The sequence below is a fragment of the Carlito syrichta genome, unplaced genomic scaffold (assembly GCF_000164805.1).
Source record: "Carlito syrichta isolate Samal-C Ts95f unplaced genomic scaffold, Tarsius_syrichta-2.0.1 Scaffold95860, whole genome shotgun sequence".
NCBI lineage: Eukaryota > Metazoa > Chordata > Mammalia > Primates > Tarsiidae > Carlito > Carlito syrichta.
In genome coordinates, this window is record NW_007039956.1 from 9914 (window position 1) to 33747 (window position 23834).

Here is a 23834-nt window from a genome sequence, read left to right on the forward strand (position 1 = left end):
AATCCACTCACCTCAGCCTCCCAAAGTGCTGGGATTACAGTCTGAGCCACCGAGCCTGGCTTGGAATGGCTTTTCTAACTTTGTGAAGTTGGGGTAGCTTTCGCTCAGAGAACAAAGGGATTTATCATTATCGGTTAGCATGTCAGTGACTCTGCCAAGGAAACAAGTTCATTCACTGACGAGCTCCCTGTTGGCCAGAGTGTACACGCACTGACAGCAACCAGGGAGAGACGTCCCACTGGGGGTGGGGGGAAAGGGTACTTACTGGGATACCTCTGCAATGTGCTTGTGGCGCAGTGTGATCCACAGGTCGTCATCCTCGTCCAGAAGCACCTCCTTCACCCGTGCCTCCCCAATGCCGCTCGTCTCGTACCTGGAGGGGAGACATGGCTCAGTGGAGCATGCCAGGCCCCAGCAGTCACCGGCCCCCTTCAGTTACGACACCCGCAGCCCCTGGCCCTTGGCTGCCAGGTGTCCACATGGCTGATTCCCAAGTCCCTGACCAGCGGATATGTGTTGGGTCTGCTGTGTCAGCACTAACGTGGGATTCTTTGGGCAGGAGAGACACAGAACTTTAAAGTCAACCAATGTGAAATTCTGTCTTAAAATCTTCAGAGTTGGCAGATGCAAGCCCCAACCGAGCCACCCAGAAAGAGTCTGTAGTCAGGTTACACGTGGGTTCACAGTATGCACTGCGGAAAAGCAAAGGTCCTCCACGTCCCTCTCCGGAAAAGGACCGCAATGCCAGCCTCCAAGGGGTGGGCCTGAGTGCTCCCGGCAGCTCCCTGCAGAGGCCCTTGGCACTGCTCATGGGACGTCATCAATAGCTGCGGAAGCGAGAAATCCAGGGCCCAAAGGGAGAAGGACTGAGATCCACTCATATTTTTAGATCTCCATTTTGCAACTGCTATCTCTGTGATCAGTGCTATAAAAGAAATGCCATGAGGACAATGTCTATTCTGAAACAGTCTGGAGCCATAAAAAGAAAAGCTGGTTTTTAGAAACCAATTTTCTAACTGCTACCAAGAAAAATGTGTTTTGTAATGAAGAAAGTGGCTCCTCTGAGAGAAGCTCAGTAAGAAACTCTTGTTCACGTGCTTGATTGTCACCATATTTCATGATCTATAATTAAGAAGTTTCAACTCTGGCCAGACGTGGTGGCTCATGCCTATAATCCCAGCACTTTGGGAGGCGGAGACAGGAGGACTGCTTGAACCTAGGAGTTAAGAGACCAGCCTGAGCAACACCGCAAGACCTCATTTCCACAAAAAACTCCCAAAATTAGCTGGATGTGGTGGCACGCACCTGTAGTCCCAGCTACTTGGGAGGCTGAAGCGGAAGGATCCCTTGAGCCCAGGAGTTTGAGGCCTAAGGTGAGCAGTGATTGTGCCAGAGTGAGACCCCAACTCAAAAAAGAAAAGAAGTTTCAACTCTGAGACAGACACACACACACACATCAACATGCGGAGATCTCCAAGTAGGCTGTGAGCTGAAGTGGTGTGAGCTGGGACTAAAGTCCTTGCACTCCCAAGGAGTATGAGTGCCTGCCTGGAAATGCCAGGTGGACTTGAGGGACACACAGAAAAGCTCAAGGAGAAAAGCAAGTGTCAAAGCACCTGCTTTCCCCAGTTAAGAACGTCCTTCTTCCTAGCAAGACATACTCTGGCTCATTGGCAAAGCTGCAGTCACCCCGAGTCTGCAACGCCATACTTACTTGTAGACATCGTTCTCAATGGGCAGCAGATCGTAGCTCATAGCCTGAAAAGTCAGCTCGTGCAGCACAGGGGAGCTGGGATCGAAGCCTCGGTCCAAGATCAAGAGCTGGGAGCGAGCCTTGTCGGGGCCCTGGGGGAACAGGGGCTGCTGCATGAGCTACCCAGACAACCCCAGCTTCTCCACCGAGGTTTTCCCCTTGTCAAAGAGGGCAACAGGTAGTGAGCCCTGAAAGTGAACCTCCCCAAACAGCACTGACACCAAAAAATACCACGTGAGAATCCAGTGTTTCCATTTCATAAGGAGAACACTTAGTCTCACGTGAAACTGCGCAGGAGGCCGAGGTGAGTTCACGTAGGAGACTCTGCCCAGACTCGGCTACAAAGGGGGTAACCAGCATCCTGGGGCCTGGGCCTGAGGGCTTCCCAGGACCGGGACTTCTAGCCTTAAAACCAGGGTGGCGATAGAACAGCCCTGCATCTTGACTGTGATGGTGTTGACGTGACTCTCTACATGTGATATCACTGCTCAGAACTTCACACGCAGAGCACACACCAAAACCAGTAGCACCTGGCTGGGGTCTGGAGAGCGGGACACTCAGAGCTGAGGCTGAGAAGGCTCTGGCAAACACAAACAAGCTGGCCACCTGGCTACAGTGAACATATCAGGTCATGCCGCTCCGAGGGCTAGACATTTCACTGGAGGCCAATCTGCAGGAAAAGCAGCACTCACATGCACTTGGAGAGCAACAGAACCGAGCTGGCCCTGGGGACTGTCACACCAGTACCATGGTCCCCTGGTGAGAGCGCGCGGGCCAAGCCACACTCACCTCCCCCATCGTGGGGTCATCAGCTTTGTAGGCGTCGAGCTTGTCCTGGATGAGCTGTGCCAGCAAAGCGTTGTCCTTGTATTCCCTGGAAAAGGAGGAGCAACACGGTGTGAGCCACCAGGACCCACGTGGACGCCGAATGCCCTGGAAAGGAAACGGGATGGCCTTGGGCATTGCCATGTTACTAATTTCACAGCAAGAAGGTTTTCACGTGTCACATACACAGTCAAAAAGGAAAAGCAAAATAAAGTGCTTAGCCATGTACCTGGAACATAATAAGTGCTTTTCTTGTTCCTTTTTCAAGCAATCTAAATGGAAACAGAAGTAATCTCTCCAAGTAGCTTCAGACACACAAGCACACCTCCCAGAGGGCCTGGCTTGTGTTCAACCAGGGCCCCTGAGCCTGACCCACGCAAGTCTCGCTTCCCTTGGGTCTTGTTTTGTTCTGCTGGCGAATGACACTTCGGCTGGCACCGGCAGAGTGACACAAGCGAGAACTGTGAACTGCCCTGTGGTTGAGTCCCAGGCCTGACGGGTGGGGCGCTGCTGTCTCCTCACTGCAGGGGCTCTTGCCCAGCCCGAGCTCCTATCCCAGGTCAGGAGACAGCCTGGGTCCCATTTCTTCTTTTTGTTTGTTTGTTTGGTTTTTTTTTTTGAGTTGGAGTCTCACCCGCTGGGCTCCAGCGATCCTTCCGCCTCAGCCTTCCGAGTAGCCGGAATTACAGGTATGCGCTGCCACACCCAGCTGATTTTTTGATTTATTGTAGAGATAAGGTCTCGCTACCCAGGCGGGTCTCGAACCCGCGGGCTCAGGCAATCCACTCACCTCAGCCTCCCAAAGCACTGGGATTACAGGCTGAGCCACCGAGCCCGGCTGAGGCCCATTTCTTAACTGCTACCAGGCTCCCGTTCATATGTACCAGCAATGAAGGAAAGCCAGGCACCAGCATGGCACACCAAGGAGGCTTTTTTTTGAGTCAGGGTCTCACTCAATCGCCCAGGCTGGAGTGCAGTGGCACAATCACAGCCCACCACAGCCTCAACCTCCTGGGCTCAGGCGATCCTTCCACCTCAGCCTCCCAAGTAGCTAGGACTCCAGGCACATACTACCACGCCTGGCTAGGTTTGTTTTGTTTTGTAGAGATGGGGTCTTGCTGTGTTGCCCAGGCTGGTTTCGAACTCCAGGACTCAAGTAGTCCTCCTGCCTCGGCCTCCAAAGGGCTGGGATTGGAGGCGTGAGCCACCGCGCCCAACCAAGAGGCATTTTCCTACAGCCCAAGTTCCAGCAGACGGTGAGCAGCAGAACAGGTGCAGCGCATGTTCCATGGCTCCCCTGCTCTTGGCGACCTCAGCTCAGGACCTCAGCAGCCAGAGGCCCTTCCTGTCTTCCCGCAGGTGGCTGGCAGTTTCTGAGTGGCACCCAGCCCGTCGCTCCTCTCGTAGTGGCATCCTGCTGAGCCTCCCCTTCCAGCTTTTCCCTGCCCTTCCTGCTCACATCCCCATCTTTTTGCTCCCAGAGCACTGCAGTCAGTCACCTGTGTCCACAAGCCCCGTAGGCTTCCCAGTGATAGCCCACAAAGGCCAGAATCCCAAGCCCAGCACTGAGGCCTCCAGAAGTGGCTTCGTCTCTGCCCGCTGCCCACATATCCACTGTGCTGGACTACCTGTCCTCTCCTCACCTGCCCTTTGTCCTCCCAACTCCAAGCTTCTGCTCAGAGCCCTGGCAGGAGCTAACGGTCCGCATGAAACGTTGCCCATCTCTCCTCATCAGTTGATCGTCACCTTTGGTCTGAAGACCTTCCTCATCCTCGGCTCCAGGGGGCCCCTCTCCACCTTGGACACCCCAGGCACCTGATCAGTCTCATGGGGTCTGGTTCCCGGCGGGCCTCTCTCCTGCGTGCAGGTGCGGAGGTGCGCGACCTGCCCCCTCCCAGACCCAGGGCTGTGTCTCCAGCTTTACCTCTCCCGGGCATGGAGCATGCAGCAAGCACGTGAGGTGGGAGTGGCTTTATCCAACTTGAGGGCACGTCCCTTGGAGAAGGATCTCTTACTATGAAATGGTTTTTCAAAGATGACACTTGCTTTTGAAGGTTAGAAAGAGATTAAAAGCTGTGGGAAACCTGGGTTGCAGTCACACAGGGGTTCACATTTTAGTCATCCAATAACTGATTATATGTGTTATGCTCTTTTCTATTTCATTTTTATATTTCACCACAACATTTAAGAGACAGTAAGACCATCGGAAGAACAATTGTAAGGGAGAGACGCGTAAGTCTTGACTATCTCAAGACAACGGGCAGGGGACCCGTAAGGCCAGAGGTGTCCAGCCAGCCCTCACTCACGGGACACCTGGGTGCCGCCTGAGGAGACCAGCATGCTGCCTTACCCCCGGTACCGCACGGCTGGGTACTCCTTCAGGGTGGCACACAGGGTTGCAATCTGCTCTGCCAGGCGCTCCAGGATGGGGTTCTTCATCTGAGCCTTGTGGGGACTGTAGAAGCTCTGGAAAGAGTCAGCAGAGTCCAAGGAATACACCTGGGGAGGAGAAAACACACGTGGTGGCCCTTCCACCAGCTCCGGTAAGGAGTCGACAGAACATACTCAGCGTATTATCCCGTAACATGTGCTGGGTTCCCACCACATGCCAGGCAAGGTGTTGAACACTTGGGAGCTCCTGGTGACAGGAACGTCCCTGTCCTCAAGGAGTCTGCAGTCCAGTAGGAGAAGGCCGACAGTAAACAGCATGAAAAGCAGCTTGCACAGTGCTGAGGAACTGGTGAGCACATGGGAAGACGTCAGAGTGGACAAGACAGCCCAGGAGGGCTGGGTAGGGAGGGCACGGGGACTCATTGACAAGGCGACATCCCAGCAAGGGCCTGAGGCGGTGAGGGGTCTGTCGCCAACTGGAGACCTCCCTGTGGAGGGACCAGGCCTGCTGAGGCCCCCAGGCCGGTGTGTGCCAGGGTTTCTGGTAAACAGTGATGAGGCCAGAAATAGCAGAGGAGGGGTTGGTGTGAGAGCACACCTGCCACTGTGAGCTTCCTTTAATTAAAAAAGAAACAAGCCAGACACTGTGCAGTGACTGTGGTCAAATAAAAGAACTTTTTATGAATTTAATAATATTCTGGCCTAGGCAATGGAGCAAGACCTTGTCTCTACAAAAAGAAAAAAATATTATTTGGACATGGTGGTACATGCCTATAGTCCCAGTTTCCCAGGAGGTTAAGGCTGAAGGATCGCCTGACAACAGAGTGAGACCCCAACTCAAAACAACAAACAAAAATCTTACCCTCAGTAGTATGTCCTAAGTATAAAATTAAAATTTCCTCTTAAATGAATGACTGAGTCTTCCAACTATCATTATTCTCTCAAACTCTCCTTTACATAAACTACCTTGATCATCTAAAAATATTGACATTAAAAAGAGTTTATTGGCCAGGCATGGTGGCTCACGCCTATAATCCCAGCACTTTGGGAGGCTGAGGTGACAGGATTGCCTGAGTTCGAGACCAGCCTGGGCAACGTGGCTGAAACCTCATCTCTACATAAATGAAAAAATTAGCCAGGTGTGGTGGCGTACACCTGTAGTTCCAGCTACTTGGAAGACTGGGGTGGAAGGATCACCTGAGCCCAGCAGGTGGAGGCTGCAAGGGCCGTGAGTGTGCCACTGCACTCCAATCTGAGTGACAGAGTGAGACTCCAACTCAAAAAACAAACCAAATACAGCTTATTTTTTTTATTTCTGAAATATAATATAGTTGAATATGCTAAAGCTGGATTTTGTTCAATCCAGGTGGTGATGGAATACACAGAAAAAATAAATAAATTTCCCTCTCCCACGCAGGAAACAGGCTTTAAGCCAAGTGAGACTGGAAAGAGACTGTCTTTAATTTAAATGTTCATACTTCATCTTTCCTCTCCCTCCTTTTCTAAGAATACATCACTCTCTGGTATTTAGAAGCTGATCTACAAAGATACAATATGCCACAATTATCTTTTAGTTCCACAAAATGCATGAAGTCCTGCTGCTTTTGTTTCCCTGTTTGCTAGGAGAAGATGCTTTAACAACTCATAAAATACTAAGAAATATTTTGTATATTCTCTCACAATTGGCTTCTCCTTTGCTGGTTTAACAACTTTTTTTTCCCAAGGAGAGAGCCTGGTGGCCGTGGCGTCCGGCACTTGAAGTGTTAATGGCCAAAGGCGAAGGCCACCATCTGCTCTCTCGCACAAGAGAGCTGAGGTTATCTTCACTGGAAACAGCCTCCTGGCAGCAGATGGCAGCCTTCTGGCCGCCTCCCTCTCCTTCCAAGCTCTTTTGGGATTGGCTACTTTTTGGTTATTCAAGGAGTCGGCACTGAGAGCAAGGAAGAAACGCACACAAAGAAAGACACCTGGATGACAGAAGGTCAGAGGTAGCAGGAGAGTAAGCGGGGCAGAGGGCAGGCCCTTGGAACACTTCGCCTCGAATACACATCCGCTCCCAGCCTCCACCTGGCCTTTCAGAACACGACGCCTTCCCTCCCCCACTCTCTGTACCACCCCGCCCGCGCTCCTGGAGCTCCCCAAGGAAAAACTAGCATGCAGACTTTCTGCGCCCCCCCAGGCTCACCTGGGACTCATACGGGAGAAATGCAATGTTGATTTCCGTCAGAGTTTTGATGACTTTGGCTGCTCGAGATTTTACCAGCTCGTTAAACAGGGCATCTGGACAAGCTGCAAGAATGGCAAAAGGCAGTCGGCTTTCCTCTCCACTCGCTGGTTCATTTAACAGCTGTCATACCCAGTGCATTCTTTATCTTACTCAGGTTTTTGAAACTAGGAAGTTCACCCCCCACCAAAATATCCAATACCTCTAGGGTATAAAAGGAAGGTAAAGCCACCTGCATGGCCTTCAACATATAACAGAAAAACAAATGGCAGTAAAGACTGATAGTGAGGGCTAATCAAAACTATTTTCTGATGGCTGGGCGTGGTGGCTCGCACCTGTAATCTCAGCACTTTGGGAGGCCGAGGCGGGAGGATCACCTGAGGCCAGGACTTCTAGACCAGCCTAGGCAACATAGTGAGACCTCATCTCTACAGAAAAAGATATTTAAAAAATTAGGGCCAGGCTCGGTGGCTCAGTCTGTAATCCCGTGCTTTGGAAGGCCAAGGTGAGTGAATTGCCTGAGCTCATGGGTTCAAGACCCACCTGGGCAACTTGGCAAGACCTCATCTCTACAATAAATCAAAAAAATTAGCCGGGCGGGTAGCGCGCGCCTGTAGTTCTAGCTACTTGGAAGGCTGAGGTGGAAGGATTGCCGGAACCCAGCAGGTCGAGGCTGCGGTGGCCGGGAGCGGCCACTGCGCTCCAGTCTGGGCGACAGAGTGAGACTCGAACTAAAAAAAAAAAAAAAAAAATTAGCTGGATGTGGTGGTGCACCTGTAGTCCCAGCTACTTAGGAGGCTGAGGTGGAAGGACAACCTGAGCCCAGGAGATCGAGACTGTGGTAAGCCATGATCCTGCCACTGCACTCCAGCCTGGGTGACAGAGCGAGACCCTGACTCAAAACAAAACAAAAGTATTTTCTGATACCAAGGAAAGGAAGGAAAATACCAAAAGAGATTAAGAAGGGGTAAGGAAAAGGTCTTAATTATAAACAAACACCATAGATCTAGCATGTTAAGAGAGAAAAATAGCCGGGCGCGATGACTCACGCCTATAATCCCAGCACTTTCAGAGGTGGGGGTGAGAGGACTGCCTGAGCCTGGGGTTCCAAGACCAGCCTGGACAACATAGCAAGACCTCATCTCCACAATAAATCAAAAAATTTGTCAGGCATGGTGGCGCATGCCTGTGGTTCCAGTTAGATGGAAGGATTGCCTGAGCCCAGCGGGTCAAGGCTGCAGTGGCCATGAGTGTGCCACTGCACTTCTGCCTGTGTGACAGAGTGAGACTTCAACTCAAAAATAAATAAATAAATAAATAAATCACTGGGCAATGCGACAAAGGCATTTCCCTCAGACTCTCCAGGCAGCTCAGCAGTACAGGCGGCCCACTCGGTGAGGGAGTCATGAGTCCAGACCCTCTGCCAGGCCACACAGATGTCTTCAGGTCCCGAAAAATGCGTTACTGGGTTGTTACGACTGACACTATCTACTTGCTCTTTGTCTCGCACATTCTTGACTATAAAATGATTCCTTTTGGCCAGGCATTGTGGCTCATGCCTATAATCCCAGCACTTTGGGAGGTGGAGGTGGGAGGACTGCTTGAGTCCAGGAGTTAGAGGCTGTGGTGAGCTGCAATCATGGCACTGCACTCCAGCCTGGACAACACAGTGAGACCCTAACTCAAAAAAAGAAAACCAACTTATGCTTTGCTGTGTCCTTTCCATTTTCTCAGTGGCAACTGCTGTGAGAGTTTATCCCTAGGGAGAAGAACGCTGGGAGAATTCTTATTGTGGTACATCCTGTAGATAGCCAGGTCAACTCATCTCTCTTTGCCTCTCCACTAGGATCCGTGCCCCAAATCCCCACAGAATAAGAACATTAATTCCAGACCATGATGCAGGTTCTAACGAACACAAAGACCACGGGACTGGAATACCTCTGCAGCTGAAACACTGATGGAAACACATCACAGTGATATCTGAACGTCTACACTGCACAGTGAAACACCAAGGCAAGCAGAAGGAAGGTTCTTCTCGTCATCAAGTCCCTCAGTTCTCAGAAGAGGGACTTGGGGCTGGGCACAGGGACTCACACCTACACTCTCAGCACTGGGAGGCTGAGGCGGGAGGACTGCTGGAGCCCAGGAGTTCAAGGCCAGCCTGGGCAACACAGCGAGACCCCATGGTGGCTTGTGCCTGTAATCCCAGCTACCCAGGAGGCTGGGGTGGCGGGATCACCTGAGCTCAGGAAGTTGAGGCTGTGGTGAATCATGACTGTGCGACTGCACTCCGGCCTGGGTGACAGACAAGATCCTGTCTCAAAAAAAAAAAGAAGGTGCTTGGTGTGTTATTTTTCATCAGGAAGGACTGCATGACCTGGCAGGCCTGTATTTGTGTGTGTCTCCTTTTGTCTCTCCTGCAGTTTATCTTCAGAAGAGAAAAGAACAGATCAGGACCAGCACGGTAATGCCCCTTCCTCCCCTGGGGACCTGCCTTGGTTTTGGCTCAGCCCAGCTGTGCAGAAATGCTACCCTGCCCACAGGGGCAGCTCTCTCTCTCGACTGTACTCACAGTCAGTGAAGAAGACGTGTGCAGCCCGGTATTTAGCAGTCGGCGGGTCCTTAAAGTCGCTGATGAGGGAGTGGACAGACTGTGGACAGGGGGAAAAAAAGGGATCTGAATCCCACTCTAGAAGCAAATGGGACCTCTATCTGGACTGAATTCAATCCAAGCTGGCTTCAAGCTACTTGCACAAAATAGGAAGTTTTTGATACACAATTAACACTCATGTTCAGTCACAACCGAGTTCTGAGAACTTAAAATTAAGACTATGTCAGAGTTTTGGTGGGTTTTTTTTTTTTTTGAGTCACAGTGTCATTCTGTTGCTCTGGCTGGAGCGCAGTGGCACAATCATAGCTCACTGCAGCCTCAACCTCCTGGGCTCAGATGATCCTTCCACCTCAGTGTCCCACGTAGCTGGGACTACAGACCCTTTGTATCTAATTTTTAAAAATTTTTTAATAGAGAAAAGGTCTTGCTATGTTGCTCAGGCTGGTCTTGAAGCCCTGGGCTCAAGCAATCCTCCTGCTTCAGCCTCCCAAAGTGCTGGGATTATAGGCATGAACTACTGTGCCCGGCCTATTTAGGAGTTTAGATGAACAAAGGCCAAAGGACTTCCTAGCTCACTGCAGAGTGATAGTGTCAGTTCTTTGGAGGCACTGTAATAGGTTCCTAAGAAGAGACACACAAAAAAGAAAACCAGGGAGAATCCTTTATTAATGATGAACTTCTGACAATTTTGTTGGATCTACAGAATGTAAGCCAATTTTTTTGCAATGAAAAGAAAGTGTGAAAATTGGAGGAAACTTACACAGATTAAGAGACCTGGCTGAGTATGGTGGCTCACACCTGTAATTCCAGCACTTTGGGAGGCTGAGGCAAGAGAAAAGCTTGAGTACAAGAGCTTGAGACCAGCTGGGGCAACACAGCAAGACCTCATCTTTTCAGAAATCAAAAAATTAGCTGGGCGTGGTGGCACATGCCTGTAGTCCCAGCTACTTGGGAGGCTGAGGCAGAAGGATCACCCAGCAGGTCAAGGCTATGGTAGCCATGATCACGCCACTACAGTCCAGCCTGGGTGACAGAGTGAGATTCTGATTCAAAAAAAAAAACCCAAACAAAAACCCAAACAAAACACCTAAAACAACTATCACCCAAAAGCGAGGGGGGGACCTTATTCGATGGTGCTTTGAACCAATCTCCCAAAACTATAAGACAGATACATTTGAACGTTAACTGGATATTGATTAAATAAATCAGAAGACATGAAATTCCAAAGCCTGGATTGGATGCTAATCGGACAGGGATCGCCCACCTGGAGAGGGAGTGCAAGGGGAAGGAAAGCTTGGATGAGCCAAGGCCATGGAACACAGGCTCTGGCTTTCTTTCAGCTGGGGTATCTCGGACAGCTGAATCCATTCCTCACTTCTCACTGCACAAACACCCCTCCCATCCCCAGCCCCACCGCCGCACTGTGGATTGCCTGCTTAAACAGAGCAGTGTGTTAAATGCGTGCTTAACCTAGATATGTCAGACAGTCTGTACCACACAGATCCCAAGCCAGCACATCTAACCTGGGGAAGTTCTTCTGTGGAAAGGCTCACCTTCTCAGATGGAGTGATGAGATACACAGCTTCCAGGCTGGGGAGGGGCTCTCGGCGCTTGTTGATGTCTTCCACAACTAGACAACAAAACAACCCACAGTGAGTAAGAGCACATGACTGAGGATCATAACACAGGAGGCGGCAGAGACAGCCACCTTCAGAATGGCATAGATCAATAGCTACCATAGGGGGAAAGGCTCCTTCACCTCTCCTTAAGATCGCCATATTCCTTGGAAGTGAACACCACTGTCTTATCATGCTCGAGGCGTCAGAAAATCCTAAATCTTTCCACATTCAATGCGCCCTACTTCCCATTTCAGTATAAGCAAATTCCTTTATCTGTTCTGAAAGAAAATGGAAAATGCTACCTAATTCTGTCAAGAAAGGCTCCAGCCCAGGTGACGGCTCCTGGCCAAGGAAAGAGGATCACTTGAGCCCAGGAGTACAGGGCTGCAATGAGCTATGATCCCACCACTGACCTCTGGAGTGACAGAGCGAGATCCTGTCTCCTTAAAAAAAAAAAAAAAAAAAGGAATGGCTCCTTGGCCCCTTCTTTCATCTGTCCTAAATAATACCAATTCCTCCAAAATTTCCATGTTGGGCTTATTTCTCAGCAATTGGATTCTCACTTCCTCAGTGAGAATTCTCAGCATAGCAAATGTAGGCATTCCAAAACTAATCTCTAAACAATACTGCTTCTCTCAGTAGAGCAAAGAGCAAATGCATTTTGTTAGAGCAAGCCACGGGTTTTTGCTTTGTAATTTCCTTCAGTTACGTCAGCGGCTTCACCTGGAAAGAACAGCTTCTGAGAGAATCATCATCTTACTCTTCACCTGGTAATGCTTACACTGCATCATCTACACTGCCCTGGCCTCTGGCGTGAAAGAAGCAGGCGACTGTATGGGTGCCATTCTTCCTGTGTAGATGATTTAAGTAAATAAAAGTATCATTCTAGAGCAATCCCTTGTAACACTTATAAAGACTTTCTCCCCGAATAATACTCAGATTAACACCAACCCCTCAACCACCTGCTTTAACAGTGGCTGTAGATTTTTTTTTTGAGTTGGAGTCTCACTCCGTCGCCCAGACTGGAGTGCAGTGGCCACTCCCGGCCACCGCAACCTCGACCTGCTGGGCTCCAGCGATACTTCTGCCTCAGCCTTCCAAATAGCTGGAACTACAGGCGCGCGCTACCATGCCCGGTTCATTTTTGATTTATTGTAGAGATGAGGTCTCACCAAGTTGCCCAGTAGGGTCTCGAACCCACGGGCTCAAGCAATCCACTCACCTCGGCCTCCCAAAGCACGGGATTACAGGTTGAGCCACCGAACCCGGCTGGCTGTAGATTTTTTAATTTCATAGGCCATGAATGCTTCCTACCAAAATGTTTCAGGGCTTTAACTTTTTAATTTTGCTAAGCAAGGACATTTCTTAAAAACCACCTCAAGGGGTAGGAAAGAGGCCATGTGTAGTATGGAGACCTGAATCCTCATCTCCCACAGCAAGTCAACAATATCTAATTTCAATGAAGCAAGAGATAATAGGAAGCATTCATCTAGAACTATGGAAAGAGCAAGGGGGCTGCCTCTGGTGGGCGGACCCTAGGGATGGAGAGAGGAAAGGGACAGGGCACTGTGCTCCTTTCTTACATCCTTATTAGATCCATTTAGCTTTTTTCCTCTTTACTTTTGGGCTTTTTTTTTTCTTTTATAGAGGAAAAAAATAGTTTCAAACATTCAATGAAGACAATAACTTTGTGGGCCGGGCTCGGTGGCTCAGCCTGTAATCCCAGCACTTTGGGAGCCTGCGGGTTCAAGACCAGCCCAGGCAACTTGGCGAGACCTCGTCTCTACAATAAATCAAAAATTAGCTGGGTGTGATAACGTGCACCTGTAGTTCCTGCTACTTGGAAGGCTGAGGCGGAAGAATCGCCGGAGCCCAGCAGGTCGACACTGGGGTGGCCATGTGCATGCCACTGCATTCCAGTCTGGATGATGGAGTGAGACTCTGACTCAAAAAAAAAAAAAAGAAAACTTTGTAAGCTCAAAATAAGCCTGGTCTTATAACTGACTTGGATCACTGATTGACATAAAAGTCACACCAAATATTGTGTATTCCATTTACGGGACTATGGCTTCTGGTGAGCGAGAAACCCGATTTATTGATTTTTTTTTTTGAAGATGTGGGGTACAGTTCAGGGTTAGGTATACAAACGTTGATCATGCAGGCACCTTTGTGGATGAGGTATGCCCCTCCCTCCCCTGGCAGTGTCCCTCAACTGCCCAATTCACCCCCCTCCCCTGACAATGAAGAAATTGGGCCGGGAACAATGGTTCATGCCTGTAATCCTAGCACTTGGAAGGCCAAGGCAGAAGGACCCCTTGAGCCCAGGAGTTCAACACCAGCCTGGGCAACATAGTGAGACCTTGTCTCTACAGAAAAATTAAAAAATTAGCTGGGCATGGTGGCACACACATATAGTCCCAGCTACTCAGGAGGCTGAGGTAGGAGGATGGCTTGAGCCTGGAAGGTGGAGGCTGAGGTGAGCTGTGGTCATGCCACTGCATTCCAGCCTGGGTGATGGAGTGAGAAAACTCCAACTCAAAAATAATAATAATAAAATAATAAAAATAAAGAAATCATATCTAAGATGTGATTGCAGTAAACAAAAAATAGACAGATCAATGGGCCAGAACAGAGAACCCAGAAACAGAGCCTCATAATAAAGTCAGCTGGTCTTTGGCAAGGGCAAAGGCAACACAATGGAGAAAAGACAAATTATGCTGGAATAACTGGACATCCACACGCGACAAAATGAGTGCAGACACATGCCCTACACCCCTTGCAAAACTAACACAAAATAGATCACAGACCTAAGCGTAAATGCAAAACTATGAAGCTCCTACAGGATAACAAAGGAAAAGCTAGATGACCTTGGGCTTGGCAACGACTTTTTAGATGTGACACCAAAGGCACAATCCCTGAAAAATTGATAAATTGGACTTTATTAAAATTATAAATTTCTGCTCTGCAGAAGACAACATTGAGAGAATGAGAAGATAAGCCACAGACTGGGATATTTTCAGGAGACATATCCGATAAAGGACTGTTATCCAAAATATACAAAGAACTCTTAAAACTTGACAATAAGAAAACAAATGGCCCAATTAAAAAATAGATCAAAGACTTCGCAGACACTCACCAAAAAAGACATACCAATGGCAAATAAGCACATGAAAAGATGCTCCACATCATAGGTCATCAGGGAAATGCAAATTAAAATAACAATGAGATACCACCTCACACCGCATCTATGAGAAGGGGCGAGATCCAGAACACTGACAACAATGAACACGGACAAGGATGTGGCGCCAGGAACTGTCACTCAACACTGGTGGAAATGCCAAACGGCACAGCCACTCTGGAAAACAGTTTGGTTTCATACAAAGCTAAACACACACTTACCATATGATTCAGCAAGCAAGCTTCTTGGTATTTACCCAAAGGAGTTGAAAGCTTATGGGCACACAAAAACCTGTGCACGAATGTTATAGCAGCTTTATTCTTTCTTTTTTTTTTTTTTTTGAGTTGGAGTCTCACTTTGTCGCCTGGCCACCACAGCCTTGACCTGCTGGGCTCCGGCGATCCTTCCACCTCAGCCTTCCAAGAAGCCGGAATTACAAGCATGCACTTCCACGCCCGGCTGATTTTTTGATTTATTGTAGAGATGAGGTCTCACCAAGTTGCCCAGGCAAGTCTCGAAACTGCGGGCTCAGGCAATCCACTCACCTCAACCTCCCAAAGCGCGGGATTACAGGCTGAACCACCGAGCCTGGCTTAGCAGCTTTATTCTTAACTATCAAAACTTGGAAGCAACCAACATGTCCTTCAGCAGGCGAATGGGTAAATAAACTGTGGTGTATCCAGGCAATGAAATATTATTCAGCATTAAAAAGAAATGAGGCCACATGCGGTGGCTCAAGTTTGAGAGGCCGCGGAGGGAGGACTGCTTGAGCCCAGGAGTTCAAGACTAGCCTGAGCAACATGGCAAGATCTTGTCTCTACAATAAATCAAAAAATTAGCCTAGTGTGGTGGCACATACCTATAGTTCCAGCTACTTGGAGATTGAAGTAGAAGGACGACCTGAGCCCAGCAGATCGAGGATGCAATGACCGTGAGCATGCCACTGAACTCTAGCCTGGGCAACAGTGTGAGACTCTGACTCAAAAATAAAAATAAAAAATAAAAACTACTCTGAAGCCGGGCTCGGTGGCTCAGCCTGTAATCCCACGCTTTGGGAAGTTGAGGTGAGTGGATTGCCTGAGCCCGCAGGTTCGAGACCCGCCTGGGCAACTTGGCAAAACCTCATCTCTACAATAAATCAAAAATCAGCGGGGCGTGGTAGCGTGCGCCTGAAGATTCAGCTACTTAGAAGGCTGAGGCAGAAGGATCGCCAGAGCCCAGCAGGTGGAGGCTGCAGTGGCCAGGAGCATGCCACTGCACTCCAGTCTGGGTGACAGTGAGACTCCAACTCAAAAAAAAAACTACTCTGTATGGTGGGACCATGGTGGATACATGTCACTGCACAATTGCCCAAACACCAAAAATGTACAACACCAAAGGAGAACCTCAGTGTAAACTACAGTCTTTGGGTGATAATAATGTGTTAATGTCAGTTCATTGCTTGTACCAAAGGTACCAAACGTGAGAAATATGGATAAAATGAGAAGCTGTGCATGCCTGGGTGCAGGGGCCATGTGGGAAATCTCTGGACCTGCTCGATTTTGCTGCCAACCTAAAACTGCTCTAGAAAAATGAAGTCTATTTTTTTAAATGAAGAAATCACGTCCAAGTTGCGATTGTACAAAATTAAAATTATATATATAATTGGCCAGCCACGGTGGCTCACACTAAAATCCCAGCACTTTGGGAGGATAAGGCAAGGGGATCACTTGAGCCCAGGATATAGACTAGCGTGGGCAGCATAGAAAGATCTTGTCTCTACCAAAAAAATAAAAAATAAAAAAAATTAACTGAGTATGGTGGTACATGCCTGTAGTCCCAGCTAATTGGGAGGCTGAGGTGGGAGGATCACTTGAACCTAGGAATTTGAGGCTGCAGTGAGCTGTGATTGTGCCACTGCACTCCAGCCTGGGCAACAGAGTAAGACTGACTCAAAAATAAAAAAAATTCTATATATACTTTTTCACATGGAATTTAAACAACAGGAAAATCCACAACATATCATCACTATATTTTCAGAATTTAAGGACATTTCAACACCAAATAATAGGAAAGACATAATCTTGGAATACAGGGCGGCCCTCAAAATGCCTGAATTCGCTGAGCTTAACGAAAAGCCCAACCCTCCTCATTTTTCCTCCTTTGACGTTTTGATGAAAACCAGCAAGTCAGTGAGCCACACGCCAGAAAAGGCATCTCCAGGGAGACAAATGGAGCGATGCATTTCCTTGCCTGAAACAATCCCTCAAAAGAGATTGCTTTCCAATCAGTGCTGTTTTGGCGATGCAAACACGTGGTCCCTCTCAAGACGGGCCCCCAAGGAAGACTAGAGGTGCACACGGACGTGAATAAGAACTCTGGGATGGAGCCAGAAGGTCTGAGTCCTGGCTCCCAGGTACGACACTGACCATGAGCAGGTGATGGAGCCCTTTTGAAAAACTTATTTTTTATTTTTGCTAGAGAAAGGGTCTCATTCTGTCCCCAGGCTGGAGTGCAGTGGCATGATTATGACTCACTACCGCCTCAACCTCCTGGACTCAAGTGATCCTCCTGTCTCAGCCTCCTGAGTAGCTGGGACTATTCACACATGCCACCTCACCTGGCAATTTTTTGTAAAGATGTGGTCTCCCTAAGTTGCCTAGCCTGATCTCGAACTTTGGGGCTCATGCAATCCTCCCACCTGGGCCTCCCAAAGTGCTAGGATTACAGGTGTGAGCCACCACGCCCAGTCCTGAAGAACCTATTTAGTGTGAAATGGTAACACACATTCCAAAGAGTGACTAAACCATAACCATGTCAATAACAATGACACAAATGTCCACATAAGCAGCGCTTCAGTTGAAGAACCAGAACCCAGCAGCACGGCGGCAGTGCCCTTGCCCGGTCCACAGTCCCCTCCCTCATTGCAATTCCCTCCCTTCCCTCCAGAGAGAGCCACCATCCTGACTTGGACATGAGCGTGTCTCTGCGGGGTTTTTTGGTTCTTTTTTTGAGTCGGAGTCTCACTCTGTCGCCCAGACCGGAGTGCAGTGGCCGCTCCCGGCCATCACAGCCTCGCCTGCTGGGCTCCGGCGATCCTTCTGCCTCAGCCTTTCGAGTGGCTGGAACTACAGGCGCGCGCTACCAAGCCTGGTTCATTTTTGATTTATTGTAGAGATGAGGTCTCGCCAAGTTGCCCAGGCGGGTCTCGAACCCGTGAGCTCAGGCAATCCACTCATCTCAGCCTCCCAAAGGCGCAGGATTACAGGCTGAGCCACCGAGCCCGGCTGTCTCTGCGGTTTTACCACAGAGTCTGCATTCCAAAATGATACGTTTAGCTCTGCCTAGCTTGGAACTTCATAGAATTGAAAGCATACTGTCAGTACTCTCTTGTGTCTTGCTTTGCTCAGCAGAGTGTTTGTCAGTCATTCGTATTCTCGTGAGTAGTCAGCATATCCATTTTCATTGATGTCTCTGTGTCACTACACCACGATTTATATAACCATGCTACTCTTGATAGATGTGTTGGCTGTTTCCCACTTGGGGCTCTGATGAACAACACTCTGAACATTCCTGGGCACACACACCTGAGGTTGTCTAGGACACACTCCTAGCCATGGACTTGCTGGCTCACAGGACATATAAGCCTTGAACTTTGTTAGATGTGGCCAAGTGTTTTTTTACTTACTTTATTTTTTATTTTTTTACTTTTTGAGTTGGAGTCTCACTCCGTCGCCCAGGCTGGAGTTTTGTGGTACACTCACGGCCACCCCAGCATTGATCTGCTGGGCCTGGGCAATCCTTCTGCCTCAGTCTTCCAAGTAGCTGGAACTACAGGTGCACGCTACCATGCCCGGCTAATTTTTTATTTATTGTAGAGACGAGGTCTCGCCAAGTTGCCCGGGCTGGTCTCGAACCCGTGGCCTCAGGCAATCCACTTGCCTTGGCCTCCCAAAGTGCTGGGATGACAGGCTGAGCCACTGAGCCTGGCCAGCCAAGTGTTTTTTAAAGTGGCTGTACTGACTGGCACTTTGCCATGTACAAGCTCCCAGTTTTCTACCTCCTCACTGTCACAGGCATTATCAGAGTTTAAATGCTCTAACCTGGTGTGTCTACATGGGTATCTCACTCTGGCTTGAATTGCATTTTCTTTTTTTTTGAGTTAGAGTGTCACTCTTTCGCCCAGACTGGAGTGCAGTGGCCGCTCCCGGCCACCGCAGCCTCCACCTGCTGGGCTCTGGCGATCTTTCCGCCTCAGCCTTCCGAGTAGCTGGAACTACAGGTGTGTGCTACTACGCGCGGCTTATTTTTTATTTATTGTAGAGAGGAGGTCTCGCTAAGTTGCCCAGGCGGGTCTTGAACCCACGGGCTCAGGCAATCCACTCACCTCGGCCTCCCAAGGTGCTGGGATTACAGACTGAGCCACCGAGCCCGGCTTGAATTGCATTTTCTAACCACTGACAATGATGGGCAGTTTTCTTTTTTTTAGATAAAAAAAAATACAGTTTATTTTAAAATAAATGAAGTAAGAAAGAGAAGGGAGAGCGAAGATTCACCTCCCCAAGGTGGGGAGGGGGCCAAAGCCAGGAAGCATGGTGACAGCCACAGCCCAGAGAACACATGGCCACACCAGAGTCTAGCAAGGCAACGGCCGGCCAGTTTTCATGTATTTATTGGCCATTTGGATTTCTTCCTTTAAACGTCTATTTAGAACTTTTTCCTACTGGGTGGGCTGCCTTTGTTTCCTTGATTTAACCTTTCTCTCGGCAGCCCTTGAACAGACATCTAATGCCATCCAGCATGGGATTAGGGCTGGGGATTCTGTGATGACGAGACAGGCCTGGGTCTCTCTCAGGAGCTTCCAGTCCCGCCACACAGGCTGCTGGAAGACTCTAAAGTCAAGCCAGCCAACAGGCACAGGACAGAGCAAGGCACACCACGGAGGGAAGGCACCTGTACTGCCAAGGGCATGGGGAACACTGCTCACTCGTTATGCCCTCCGTCATGATGTCCGTCATCTTGCAGCAGGAGGAGAGCATTCGCATGCTTAGCTGGTCCACCACCAACACCTGGAAGGAGAGAGCACAGGTATGGACTGCACGAACTCTGCTGAGATTTCCTCATCAGCCTCCTGGGCCAGGCGTTGAGAGGAGCGCCAGGAATGCAGAGCACTGAGGAGACGATGCTGCCTGTAGACCAGAAACCCGCGGAGATACATGCTCGCCTTTTCCTCCTGCACCCAAACCTACCCTTCTGGGAGTCAATTTCCTCTCACTGATTTGACTTAATTTTATAAACGTTCATTTATTTATTTATCTTTGAGTCAGAGTCTCACTTCGTCACCTAGGCTGGAGTGCAGTAGCACGCTCATGGCCACCCAGCCTCAACCTGCTGGTCTCAGGCAATCCTTCTGCGTCAACCTTCCAAGTTGCAGGAACTACAGGCATGCCCCACCACGCCCAGTTAATTAAAAAAACCTTTTTTTAATTGTAGAGATGAGGTCTTGCCATGTTGCCCAGGCTGGTCTTAAACCCATGGGCTCAGGCAATCCTCTCGCCTCTGCCTTCCAAAGTGCTGGGATTACTGGCAAAGTATAAACTTTTAAAAGTTCCTTTTCTATGCTGGGCATGGTGACTCATGCCTGTAATCCCAGCACTTTGTGAGGCCAAGGCAGGAGGACTGCTTGAGCCCAGGAATTTGAAACCAGCCTGGGTAACATAGCAAGACCCTGTCTCTACAAAGAATTTAAAATTAGCCAGGTGTGGTGGCGCATGCCTATAGCCCCAGCTACTCAGGAGGCTAAGGTAGGATCGTCTGAGCCCAGGAGTTTGAGGCTGTGGTGAGCCGTGATTGTGCCACTGCACTCTAGCCTGGGTGACAGAGTGAGATCCTGGCTCAGATTTTTAAAAAGTTAATTTTTAGGCCAGCCTTGGTGGCTCAGCCTGTAATCCCGTGCTTTGGGAGGCCAAGGTAAGTAGATTGCCTGAGCCCAAGGGTTTGAGACCCACCTGGGCAACTCAGCGAGACCTCATCTCTACAATAAATCAAAAAATCAGCCTGGTGTGGTAGTGCACGCCTGTCGTTCCAGCTACTTGGAAGGCTGAGGCAGAAAGATCGCCGGAACCCAGCAGGTCAAGGCTGTGGTGGCCGGGAGCGGCAACTGCACTCCAGTCTGGGCAACAGAGTGAGACTCCAACTCAAAAAATAAAAATAAAATACAATACAAAAAAGAAAAAGGAAGAAAGAAAAACATCATCTGCGGCACCAACACTCAAAGACATATTAGTGAGTGCTTTTTCAGAGCATAAACTTGTTTTTAGGGGAGAATGAACACGCCATGTAGTATACCACAGTCCAGTCTGGAAAAAAAGGAACACTGCAGTCCTGATCCGAAAGCACTACCTGAAATTCTCCAGCTAACCTTTCCCATCTCCCTTCAGCCCACCATGAAGGCGGAAGCTGGCAGTCAAGCCAAGGCTGTTCCTTGTGGTCTTTGTTTAATGACACAGACTGAGAAAGAGGCAATGGGAGGCAAACACATCGTGGCAGACAGTGTGGACCTGAAAGCTTCCGGCCGCAGCACGAGGTTAGTTCGTTTTCTTTTCACAAGGCAGCTTCCTCGAGATTAGCTTGAGATTCCCATGTCTACAAATCCATTACTGGTGGGAAGAGTAAGAGAGAAAGCCATGCATCAAGAGTTCCCACCAGATGGCCTCCCCTTCTGGGAGGTGAGGATGGATATACTGGCTAAAACATAGGCAGAGGTGAGACTTCTGCACCCACCAGCTTCGTTGTTCCAAGGCCTGATGAACTTGAAAATGCGTGGGCTCTCGACCAGGGGCCAAGAATGGTTGTTATAAACACTTCAACAACATGCAGGAAAGTTCAAGAAAAACAGCACACTCTCCTGGCCCATCCAACACCCAGCCCCAGACAATCAAGTGGGCCTTGAGATGCTGACTTCACACAGGGTGGGAGCAAGCATCGCTCCTGCACCAACCTCTCCAGGAGCCCGGCTACTCTCAGCTGGGTTGGCTTAATGAGTCATTTCGTGTACACCATGGTTTCCAGCCCGGCTGCCAACCTCTTATGAACAGACACACTTACTGTATTCATCTTGTGTAGTTGCAGAGAGATGGGAATAAGCTAAATGGGGGCTTTTCAGACTGCTGCAGGGCTCTGCGAAGATGCCTTATGGTCACCGAGGAACAAGAAGGGTTTCTCTCCCCTCCCACAGCGAGCAGCGTGATTAGACCTCCCATTGCTTTATCTAACGGGTTTCAGGTAAGATTCTGTTTATTTATTTTTTAAATATGGAATGCTTCATGAATTTGTGTGTCATCCTTGGGTAGGGGTCATGCTAATTTTCTCTGTATCATTTCAATTTTAGGATATGTGCTGCTGAAGCAAGCACAAGCTTCTGTTTAAATAAGAGAGTTCTACTGTTAACTACCCAAGCCAGGTGAGCTTTAAGAAAGCTTTACAGGCCGGGTGCAGTGGCTCAAGCCTGTAATCCCAGGACTTTGGGAGGCCAAGGTGAGGGGATTGCCTGACCTCGGGGTTCGAGACCAGCCTGGGCAACTTGGTGAGATCTCGTCTCTCCAATAAGTCAAAAAAACTAGCTGGGCATGGTAGTGCATGCCTGTAGTACCAGCTACTTGGAAGGCTGAAGCGGAAGGACTGCCTGAGCCCAGCACGTTGAGGCTGTCGTGAACGGGAGTGTGCCACTACACTCCAGTCAAGGCGACAGAGACAGAGTGAGACTCCAATTCTAAAAAAAAAAAAAAAGAAAGAAAGAAAGCTTGGCCAGGCTCAGTGACTCGGCCTGTAATTCCAGAACTTTGGGAGGCTGAGGCAAGTAGACTGCCTGAGCCCATGGGTTCAAGAGCAGCCCGAGCAACCTGGCAAGACCTTGTCTCTACAATAAATCAAAAATTAGCTGGGTGCAGGTGGTAGCATGCATCTGTAGTTCTGGCTACTTGAAAGGCTGAGGTGGAAGGATCTCCGGAGCCCAGCAGATCGACACTGAGGTGGCAGTGAGCGTGCCACTGAACTCCAGCCTGGGTGACAGAGTGAGACTTCAACTCAAAAAGAAAGAAAGAAAGCTTCATGGGCCAAGTACGGTGGCTCACACTTGTAATCCCAGCACTTTGGGAGGCCAAGGCAAGAGGATTACCTGAGCCCAAGGGTTTGAGACCAGCCTGGGCAACTTAGCAAGACCTCGTCTCTAAAGTAAATCAAAAAATTGGCTGCGCATAGTAACACATGCCTGTAGTCCCAGACACTTGGAAGACTATGGTGGAAGGATCGCCTGCGCCCAGTGGATTGAGGCTGCGGTGGCCATGAGCATGCTACTATACTCCCGATTGGACAGAGTGAGACTCTGACTCAAAAAAAAAGATAACCTTTGATATACTGTGGAGGTGAGGTCTCACTGTGTTGCCCAGGCTGGTCTTGAACTCCTAGGCTCAAGCTATCCTCCCACCTCTTCCTCCCAGAGTGCTGGCATTACAGGCGTGAGCTACCACACCTAGCCCCGGAGTCTCCTTAACCGAGATTATGTAAAATGAGAGGCAGAGCAGATCACCTTTCTCCAATCCAGGAGTGTTTTGCAGCCTCCAGACACAGCGAAAACCCTTGTTCCTGCCTACAACCTTTCCTCCAGCTCTCGGCCTTGTCTTTCACTCTCCAGCCCATTAACTGCACTCTTGACTTACCTTCCACTCCCCCTTCTTCTTGACCTTCTTTATCACATCATGCATAATCTCTAAAAAAAGGAGAAAGAAAGTGGATTTAGTGTAACTTCCAGGATGTCCACAGCTGCTGTTAGACTAGGTCACTGCCCACGTGGAGTCATGCAGTTCAACCGATCCGTTTACTGAGCCATAATCAACCCGCCACAAAAAAAGTTATCTTCCTGTTTCCTTAATTCAGCAGTTCTCAACTTTTTGGTTTCATGACTTCTTTATACGCTTAAAAATCGAGGATCCCAAAGAGTGTCCATTTGTGTGGGTAAATATCTATTGCTGTTTCTCACGTAAGAAATTTAACTGAGAACCAGGCACGGTGGCTCAAGCCTGTCATCCCAGCACTTTGGGAGGCCGAGGTGAGAGAACTGCCTGAGTCTAGGAGCTCAAGACCAGCCTGGGCAGCTTAGCGACAACGCATCTCTACAATAAATCAAAAAATCAGCCAGGCATGGTAGTGCACACCTGTAGTTCCAGCTACTTGGAAGGCTGAGGCAGAAGGATCGC

General features: G+C 49.2%; 1 protein-coding gene across 1 annotated transcript in view; it reads right to left on the bottom strand.

Annotated features, from left to right (window-relative positions):
* Positions 1-23834, bottom strand: part of STXBP1 (syntaxin binding protein 1) — a gene marked incomplete at its 3' end in the record, with an annotated part of 41127 nt that overhangs the window by 9751 nt on the left and 7542 nt on the right. Inside the window, exons 2-10 of the mRNA XM_008062070.2 lie at positions 23298-23347; positions 19568-19649; positions 11358-11434; positions 9766-9844; positions 7155-7258; positions 4929-5077; positions 2543-2627; positions 1715-1845; positions 266-373 (exon numbers count right to left, since the gene is read on the bottom strand). Coding sequence (XP_008060261.1) covers positions 266-373; positions 1715-1845; positions 2543-2627; positions 4929-5077; positions 7155-7258; positions 9766-9844; positions 11358-11434; positions 19568-19649; positions 23298-23342 — 860 coding nt within the window. The remainder of the gene's footprint in view (positions 1-265; positions 374-1714; positions 1846-2542; positions 2628-4928; positions 5078-7154; positions 7259-9765; positions 9845-11357; positions 11435-19567; positions 19650-23297; positions 23348-23834) is intronic.